General features: G+C 32.7%; 1 protein-coding gene across 1 annotated transcript; it reads left to right on the forward strand.

Moving 5' to 3' along the window:
* The first annotated feature begins 967 nt into the window (after positions 1–967).
* Positions 968–3,966, forward strand: LOC120080883 (nudix hydrolase 25). Its single transcript, XM_039035551.1, has 6 exons — positions 968–1,212; positions 1,771–1,821; positions 2,495–2,587; positions 2,732–2,826; positions 2,946–3,057; positions 3,547–3,966. The coding sequence occupies exons 1-6, from the start codon at positions 1,147–1,149 to the stop codon at positions 3,649–3,651; spliced, it is 522 nt and encodes a 173-aa protein (XP_038891479.1). The 5' UTR covers positions 968–1,146; the 3' UTR covers positions 3,652–3,966.
* The last annotated feature ends 6,043 nt before the right edge of the window (positions 3,967–10,009 follow it).

A 10,009-nucleotide genomic window follows, 5' to 3' on the forward strand; every position in this document is an offset into this window, starting at 1 on the left:
TTTTGGGATTTTGTTTGAAGAACGTTTCCAAAGGTAAAAGTTTTCTAAACCCTATATGTTTTATTGTTGTAATTAGCATGTTGTATGTTTATAATGTAAATGCATAATTCTTTTTTCTTTTGTAAATTTGTAATTTTGTAAAAAATGGGGTTTGGGATGATCCGCTTCCGCTCAATGATCCCCTCACAAGGGTTCCTTCACATTTATATAAATAGAATGTAATAAAGGATATAAATTAAGACAGTTATGGAAGTTTAGGAATCTTATGACATATTTTCAAAATAGTGTAATATTGTTCACTTTGAGCATGAACCCTAATGACTTTTAGTTTCACCTTAAAAATGCCTAATATGATTGGAGATAGTTGTTCTCACTTGTATGTCCATGATCTTTTCCTTATTTAGTCATTGTAGAACTTTTGTTGCATTTCCAATAATCTTCCCCAAGAATAAAACATTACCGATTCTCTTTCAAACAATCATCATCAACGGTCCAATATAGCTCAACCCCGATCTCCACCATGACTACATCTTTTGGGGCTCTCACCAGTTACCACTTCTTCGTTTGGCACTCAAGGATATCGACATGATTTTGATACTACTTATTATGGACAACTACCCTCCAATCTACATATCTTCATAATTATATGAATTTGTCCATTTTAATATTAATTCTCATAGTTTTCCTCTTGGTATTACACAAAAATACTCCTTACTATAAACTCATAACCATTTCTTTACCTAACCAATATAAGACTTTCGCAATAAATACAAATGGAAAAGGTGTGCAAAATGTTTCTTCAAACTATACAGAGATGGACCTTGAGTTCAAGCATTTGAACTTTGTAAGTTTTTTGAATTGGTGTGAATGAACACAGGGTAAAATTACCCAACAAATGGATAGTATTAAAAGGAAAAAGGGAGAGAGTGTTAAAAAAAAAAAAGGAAAAAAAAAACCTGTGGCCTCCGCCTGCACCATAAAAATCTCTGCCCTCTCTTTTTCGTTGTAGTCAGCGTTGTTCATATTCCCACTCTCAAAACTCTCTCTCTTTCTTCTGTCTCTCTCAAAACTCTGACTTCTTTAAATTTTTGAAAACCCCAAATTCCCAAATCCCATTTCTTAAAAACACAAACAAACGCCCTAATCATGGATTCTCTTCCTTCTGGTTACCGCCCCAACGTTGGCGTTTGTCTCATCAACTCTGACAATCAGGTTTTCCAATCTTCTTCTTTATACAATTTCTTCCTCAAACATCATCACTACCAGATATTCTCCCTTTATATGGTTTTTGGTCAGATGGGTATTCCTTTTGTTTTCTTTTCTTTAATGATCTTGAAGAATTACTGATGAATTGATTGCCCATTTCTCTGTTAGATCTACTTACATGGGGTTGTTTTCCTTTTCTGGGTTTTATTTGTTTTTCTATGTAATGTTGTAATTGTGAGAGTTGAGCTATGTTGATGTTGAGTGTTTGTTAAAATTTGAGGATTTGAAAGAAGTGTTGTAGTTTAGTACATATTTGGGAGTGATTCTAGAACTGCTAAAATCACTTTTGGCAGGTCTAAAATCACTTTTGAAACACTCTTTTAATCACTTCTAGTATTAAAATTGATTTCAAATCATTAAAAGCATCTTCGGAGTAATTCTCGAAATGACGGAAGTGATTTTAGAATGATTCCGAAACATGGTTTTATTCTGTTTTGGGAGTTCTTTTGTTGGGAAATTATGTGGACGATAAAAGATTGCAATCTAATTAGATTTTTTATGCAGGTTTTTGTGGCTTCTAGATTGAATGTTCCGGGAGCATGGCAGATGCCTCAGGTGATTTTGAAATTTCCTCTGTTCTTATTTCTCTGCTTCATTTTGGAACTTTGTTTCATTGATCAAAATCTCTAAATGGGTCAGTTTTTGTTCATGGGAAGATGTCGTTGGTCTGTTTATTTGCTTAAATTATGTTCAATTATATGAATTTTGGAGATTGGTTAGTTGTGAACTTGTGAGCTGTAATGAATTATCTGCCCTTTTGATTTCGACGGATCAAATGGTTAACCATTTGAATTCGAATCACTATTAAGTTGGTTCATGATGAAGGAGGGAAGCTATATAACTTTTATGTCATAGCCGATTTTGGATATGTTGTTCAAATAAACAGAAAAGTTTCGAATCAACATCTCGAATACCATCAAGATCCAAGACCGTTATTGTGGTTCTAAAGAACAGTGGTTGCATCGATATAACGACATGGTGTAATGGCATTGAGTGTTATGGATCTGTATCCTCTCGCTTCTCATTATTGTTTCTAGAAAAGTTTGAAATTGCAAAGATGAATTTTGCTTGGATGACACTACAAAGTTCCAAACTTATCCATCATTCATTAGCTAAATCCTTTAATTCCAAAATAGCTTTCTTTGCTAGAATTCTTTTAGAAAACGAATACTACAAATCTTCAGTTAGATCGAGTTGGCTGTTTTGTTCAATAATTCATTTGTCTTAGGGAGAGATTGAAGATGGTGAAGACCCAAAGTTAGCAGCTGTTAGGGAACTGAGAAAGGAAACTGGAATAGTGTCTGCTGAGATTGTTGCCGAGGTACTACTTTGTTTGGTGATTTGTTTTTTATGCCTTTCGTGAAGAAATATAACTAAACCGACCATTTCTCTACATCATTTTCAAAGTTACCTTAACAATGTTACTGAAATAAATTCAAGAATTTGCATTGTTTTCGGTTAACAGGTACCCAAATGGTTGACTTACGACTTTCCTCCTGCTGTGAAGACCAAAGTCAGTCGTCTCTGGGGTGGGCAATGGCACGGGCAGGCACAAAAATGGTCTGTCTTTCTGTCTTTTTTCATTGTAGTTGAAACTAAAATTAGACAGGATTGATGCAAAGAAATGAAGCTTATATACATGTTTCCTGTTCTTGGCTGCATTTTGGAACTTATGACAGGTTTCTTATGAGATTGACAAAAGACGACAGTGAGATTAACTTGGACAACGATGAAGCCGACGTTGAATTTGCAGAGTGGAAATGGGCAAACCCTGCAGAAGTTGTTGAACAGGTCTATTAAGACACTCATTTGATTACGATTTCAAAAAAGTTTAAAGATCAAAATCGTAATAGAACCTGAATATATTTCAATATAAACAATAACCAAAATACAAGATAATCTGGGCTCTTCTACGTCATTTTTATTTACTTATTTTTCCCTCTCTTTTTTTTTCTTTTTTTATTCCCTTCGATCAAATTCGCCTGGAGTACCAAGTTATTCAAGGTACTTGGACCCTTCCCTCTTATGATCATCCTTAAGTCCTAAATCACTCACCAAAATATTGTCTATCTTCGTATTCTCCTTATCTCTATTTATAACCAAATTCCATTACCAACTCTCCTAACTAATTACTTTACTACTATACCCTTACTAATATCGTTCCTGTCAAATGGAGATTTTGGAATATACAAAGCTAAAATATAGAGAGTGACAATTTAAACTTAGATACAAATATAGTAACATGTAATTGAAGTTCTTTTTTTCCCTCTTCTTTTTCAGGCTGTGGACTACAAGAGACCAACTTATGAAGAGGTAATGAAGACTTTTGGACCTTACCTTGATGGAAACAAAATATCTACCAAATGCAAATCATCCAAATGGTGAATGGTGACAAATAATGGTGTTCTTACCTCAATTTTTACCAAAGAAAGACGGGAAAAAAAAAAAAAAAAAGATGGATTTGTAAATGGGGGAACAGCTAGAAAGAAAGAAAACTGCTTACTTATCTGATTTTGTTGGAATAATTGAAATTTTGTCAAATTACTTTAACCAGTTTATGGGGGAAATAACTGTGTTATTTTAGGAGATTTGAAGATCTGTGTAAAGAAAAGGGGAAGTAGTGAAATGAAATTGTATGAAAGGTGTGTTTGACTTTGTGATAATTAATTAATGTATGAAAGGTTGGAAACTTTTTGTCTTTTTCCCCCTTTTGGATTTTGCTTGGATCTTGTGGAAGTGAGTGAGTTTCATTGAAATGGTTCATTGTTGTTATTTTGATTAGTCTATTGTCCTATTTTAGGCAATTTCACTTTTGGTTGTTAATCTTATAAGATTCTTAATTGGTTGAAAATCGAAAGTTAAAGTGACTAAATCCTTATAAACTAAAGTTAAGGAACTAAATTGTTACTTTCATGAATGTTTAGAGACTAAAAGTGTTTTTTAACGTTCTTAATTTTATCCAATTAATAGGTAGTTTTGTTAAAAATATTCGATAAATTTTAAAGTAATTATTTTAAATGAAAAAACTGTTAGAAAATATTTTTAAATATAACAAAATGTCATTATTTATCAATTATAGATACTAACAAACATATATCCATATCTATCATTGACATGACACTGATAGATGTTTATCATTGATATATAGTGATCTTAGTTTTTTTATATTAGAAAATAATTCTAAATTTTCATTAACAAAAAGTTAATATATATATATATTTCCATTTTGACATGCCAAATTTAGAATAAATGTATTTTGTTGATGGGCCGATTGAGTTATATATGTTAGCATATACTAACATACGCGAGATTGTCGTTTATATAAATATGTTAATAAAATGATCATTTAATACAATAATATGCCAACCTTTTTTATTATAAATGATTGTCGTGCAAAATCCTTATTGTGAACAACCACAATTGATTGAGCCACAATCATAAACTAGGATTTTTAAAGTCACGACCTACCCTTCATGAAGGATTAAGAATGTGTTCGAAATATATTTTCAAATGTTTAATTTAATAATTAAGTTATTTCAGAAAAAAGGTAAAGTGTTTGACAATCACTTAAAATAAATTTTAAAAAATTAGTTTATAAAATAAGTTTGTTTAGAATAAACGCTTGAAACTGACTTTTAGAAAAATGAATTTTGAGTATTTAATGGTTAATCTCTCTCAACTTCCTCACTTTCCATAATGTTGTGGATATCACTACCCTCCACAAGCAACCTTCGACAACCACCATTGACAACCTACTCCAGCGGCTACCATTGACGACCATTTTTTTGCAACCACCAATAGTGGCCACCTTTGGTCAACTCCGGATACCATCGCTGGTGGCCACTCTGGCCACAACCTTCGGCGACCACTGCTGGCCTACTTGGCCACCACTTTTGTGCGACTATCACTAACCAACTCTAGCTACCACTTTCTATGCCACCATCGACCACCACCTCCTGCAGGCATCACTGGTCAACTCCAGCCACCACTTTCGTAGATTTTTGTCGGCCAACCTCTGACAATAGCCTCTAGCCACCATTTCTGGCGACCGCCTTCGTCCACCACCTCTGGCGACTGTCGCCAATCAACCTCTGACCATAAATTTTAGTATATAACAAATCAAACAAACTTGTAAATAAAAACATTTTTTGAGACAGGGGTTGTTAAATACATGTGTATTTTTATTTTATGGAGTCTTTTTTTTTTTTAATCAAAATTGTTTAAATGAAAATAAATTTTTAAAAAAACATTTTTTCTAAGTCATTTCAAATAGACCCTAATTCTCATGCACCTGAAATAAAACTATCTTGTATGTAAATTTAAATTTGATTGATAATTTTTGGTGATCTTCCATTATGTACAATAATATATTTAAGATTATTATATTATTGTGATTTATATTTTGGATTGAATTTGATAAAATTAATATATTATTAAAGTAGCCTCTGTTATTTAGATTAGTTTGTTTTTAGGATATAAGATGTGCATATTCATTGATTTATGCGAATAATTATCGATCCAAAGGAATATAATTATTTGGGCAAATTATAAATATGCATGTGGTAATGAGTATGTGACAATTATAAAGATTGCTCATGTGGAAAATAGTCGATAGAAAAAGGCTATTTTTTGACAAAGTTTATTGTTAGTACTTTGATTATTACGTTGAGAGTACCATTTACAATTGGTGTTTGCCCAAAGGCTAGACATCAATATTGTGCTAGGTATCTTGTTAAATAGAGCCCACCATATATGTAAATTATTTTGTTATGTTTTAATTGTGCATATATACTTTAATTGTTTGTTCCTTGTTTTAGTCGGTCTTACTCAAATATCTAAATATCTGAGTTCATTCCCTAAGTTGAATGAATCAAACTTCAAGATTTGGAAGGAAAGCCTAGAGATTCTTCTCGGGTGTATGGATCTGGACCTTGCATTAAGGACCGATAAACATGATTCTACTCAAGAACAATCAAATACGACTAATATTGAGAGGTGTGAATGGTCAAATCGCATGTGTCTCATAATCATTCGACACTCCATTTCGGAGTCTTATGGGGTTCTATTGTGGAGAGTGAAAGTTCCTTGCTCAGATTGAGAAATATATGCTAAAATGAAAAAGGGGAAGCAAGTAGTCTTTTGATTTCTTTGACTTCCATGAGATATAAGAGCAATAGAAACATAAGGGAGTATAATATGGAAATGCCCAATCTCGCTAGAAAGTTAAAGGCACTTGATCTTGAGATAAATGAAAATTTAGTTATACATTTGGTACTTATCTCTCTTCCTACATAATTTACTCAATTTAACATAAGCTATGATACTCAGAAGGATAAATGTAGTATTAATGAGCTTATCTCACAATGTGTGCAAAATGAAGATAGGATTAAGAAAGAAATGATAAAAATTGCTTGGCAACTGACACTTATGATAAGAAGAAAATGAAATCTATTTGTGTTGCAGAAGGTACATCGAGCAGAATAAGAACAAGAAGTAGGCTATTGAAAATCCTTGTTTTTTCTACTAAGAAAGAATGCCAGTTCAAGAAATAATGTTCCAAATACGCCAAGTGGGGTGTAAAGAAAGGTAAACTTCTTACTTTCGTTTGTTTTGAAGTTAATTTAGCTTCTGTACCTACAGATACTTGGTGGGTAGATTCTGGTGCTACTACTCACATAAGTATATCTATGTAGGTTTTCTTGTGGAGTCGGCCGCCAAGTGATGCTAAAAGATTCATCTATGTGGGCGATGACAAGGCAGTTCTAGTTGAAGCGATTGGAAATTTTAGATTTCTTTTAAAAGGTGATTGTTACTTGGATTTGAATGAGACTTTCGTTGTACTGTCATTTAGATAGAATTTAGTTTCTATTTCTAGTTTGGACAAATTTGGTTCTCCTTGTTCTTTTGAGAATAATAAAGTTAGTCCTTTTCAACATTCCAAGATTGTTGGTACCGATTCTTTAATTGATAATCTATATGTTTGATTTTGTTGCTTCATTTAACAAGATCCTATTAACAAATTCATGTGGTACAAAGCGTAAATTAAATGAGAACTCCGCTATGTTATGACACAAGCGTTTAGGTCACATTTCTAAATAGAGAATTCAGGGACTTGTGTCAGATGAAATTCTTGATTCCCTTGATTTAAATAACTTTAAAGTTTGTGTGGAATGTATTAAAGAAAAACATACAAACAATTAGTACATATAAACATTTGTGATCCATTTCCTACGACCTCTTGATTATTCAAGATATGGGTACCTATATTAAATTCACGAGAAATCCCAATCTTTGGACGTTTTCAAATCTTCCAAAGCTGAAGTTGAACTTCAACTTGAAAAGTAAACTAGTGTCAAGTCTGATTGTGGTGGTGAATACTATAATAGATATGATGGATCAGGTGAACAACGTCCGAGACTCTTTGTCAAATACCTAGAGAAATGTAGAATCGTCTTGCAATACACCTTACCGAGCAAACCTAGCATGAATGGTGTGGTGAAAAGGTGAAATAAAACACTTAAAAAGATGGTGAGAAGTATGATTAATCATTCTTCTTTACCAGAATCTCTCTCAAGTAAGACACTCACGACTGCAGCATATATCCCCAATAATATATCAAGTAAAGCAGTAGCTAAAACCCTTATGAGTTGTGGACAGGAAAGAAGCCTAGTATTAGACATCTCTACATCTAGGTTGTCCAGCTAAGGCTAGGCTTTACAGGCCTAATGAAAGAAAATTAGACTCAAGAACTATTAGCTGCTATTTTGTTGGATATCTTGAGTGTTCTCGAGGTTTTAAGTTTTACAGTCTCCCTTCTAGATCATTGTTTGAGATGGAAAATGTCAGATTCCTTGAGGATGTTGCGTTTGGAGGGGAAGATAACATAAGGAATGTTGTTTTTGAAGAGGAATTCATTTCTTTTTGTAATGTGGTTATAGATGATGTTTAGGCTCTAGTTCCTGACTTCACTATTGAACCAATTATAGAACAAGACAATATCGTAGTCTAGAGTTCAAACTTAACAACCTCAAGAAGTGCCACTAAGGAGATCAACTAGAGAGGGAAGAAGCGCAAATCTAGATGGTTATCTATGTTTCTTCAAGAACATCAAGATAGTATGAGTGTAATGGAAGATGATCCAATCAATTTCCAATAAACTCTAAAAGTTCTAACTCTCAAAAGTTGATAAATGCTAAGGAAGAAGAATTAAAATCCATGAAAAACAATGATGTTTGGGAACTTGTCAAATTGTTTCCATCAAGAGTGAAACTCATAGGTTGTAAATGAATATTTAAAATTAAAAGGGATTCACAAGGCAATATCAAAAGATATAAGGCTTGTCTTGTTGCTAAAGGTTATACTCAAAACGAAGACATTGATTCCAAAGAGATTTTCTCTCTAGTTTCATCCAAAGCCTCTTTCAAGGTAATCATAGTACTTGTAACTCACTTTGATTTAGAGTTACATTAAATGGATGTAAAAACTGTGTTTCTCAATGGAAACATTGATGAGACGATTTTTATGTTACAACCAAAAACTTATGTCTGATAATTCAAAGCCTATGGTGTGCAAATTGAAAAAATTCATCTATAATCTCAAGCAAGCCTCTCGTCAATGGTATAAAAAATTTCATGAAGTAATTACCTCGTTTGGTTTTAAGGTGAATATAGTAGAAGATTGTGTATATCACAAGTTCAGTGGGAATAAATCTATCTTTCTGGTGTTATATGTGAATAGTGGTTGATATAGAAAGACCACTAAAATTACTTTTTGACAACAAGTCAGCAGTGATGTATTCCAACAACAATAGAAGCAATACAAATCCAAGCATGTAGACGTCAAATTTTTAGTTGTGAAAGAAAGCGTTTAGAATGGTCAAATTTCGATAGAACACATAGGAACAAACTCTATGGTAGTAGATCCATTGACCAAAGGTTTACCACCTAAAGTTTTTCATGAGCATATTGCTCACATGGGTGTTAGGTGTCACTTTTCTAATCCCATGGTTTAGTTGGAGCTTGTTATGGAAAATGTACTTAAACCTTATTGTTATTTTCTATACAGAATAAAGTTGATGGTTTATGTTTTATTACCTGAAAATGTTTATCCTACATGCAGTTTTGCAAATGTGGTTTAACATAAAGATTTAAAGAATGATCTCATTAAGAAATTTGAACCAGTTTGAAACAAGCATGATTCAGATCACTTTGCATGTAGTTTCCTTGTTAACCTTCCATACTTGATTTATATCATTGAATGTATTGGTACTGGTGATCAAAGAAGGTTTAGTTACTAGGGTAGTAATAAAATTTTCCTTGATTTCGTACTAATGCAGGAGATGGACCAGATTGACCTAAGAAAAAATCTATTATTGAAATAACCTATTTATGCACGCTTAAGGTTTATGTGATTTAATTACATCAGGTACACAGACATAGTGCAAGTGGGAGATTGTTAGACATGTTTTATTCTAACACATGTAGTTAAAGTATGAGCTATGTATATGGGTTCATATTTCATTACATTGGGTTTTTTTTTATTAGTTTGATCTTTATTATGTGATCTATTAATTATGACCATAGATTCCTAATTGAGCATATTCACACTTGAATGATCAGTTTGACATGAATGAATGAATAATTGATCTTGGGTTTTCTCATCATGTTACTGATAATGAAACTTGTTGTACAGTGGGTCTTTCAAATGGTAAAAAAATTGTGGCCATTAAAGAGAGTGTTGTGAG

Source organism: Benincasa hispida, chromosome 7 (genome assembly GCF_009727055.1).
Source record: "Benincasa hispida cultivar B227 chromosome 7, ASM972705v1, whole genome shotgun sequence".
Classification (NCBI taxonomy): Eukaryota; Viridiplantae; Streptophyta; class Magnoliopsida; order Cucurbitales; family Cucurbitaceae; genus Benincasa; species Benincasa hispida.

Bases quoted from the DNA above. Each gene is read 5' to 3' on its own strand.
- LOC120080883 (XM_039035551.1), top strand. From the start codon at position 1,147: ATGGATTCTCTTCCTTCTGGTTACCGCCCCAACGTTGGCGTTTGTCTC. The intron at 1,213-1,770 runs GTTTTCCAATCT...TTTTTTATGCAG, and splicing joins TCATCAACTCTGACAATCAG to GTTTTTGTGGCTTCTAGATT. The intron at 2,827-2,945 runs GTCTGTCTTTCT...AACTTATGACAG, and splicing joins CACGGGCAGGCACAAAAATG to GTTTCTTATGAGATTGACAA.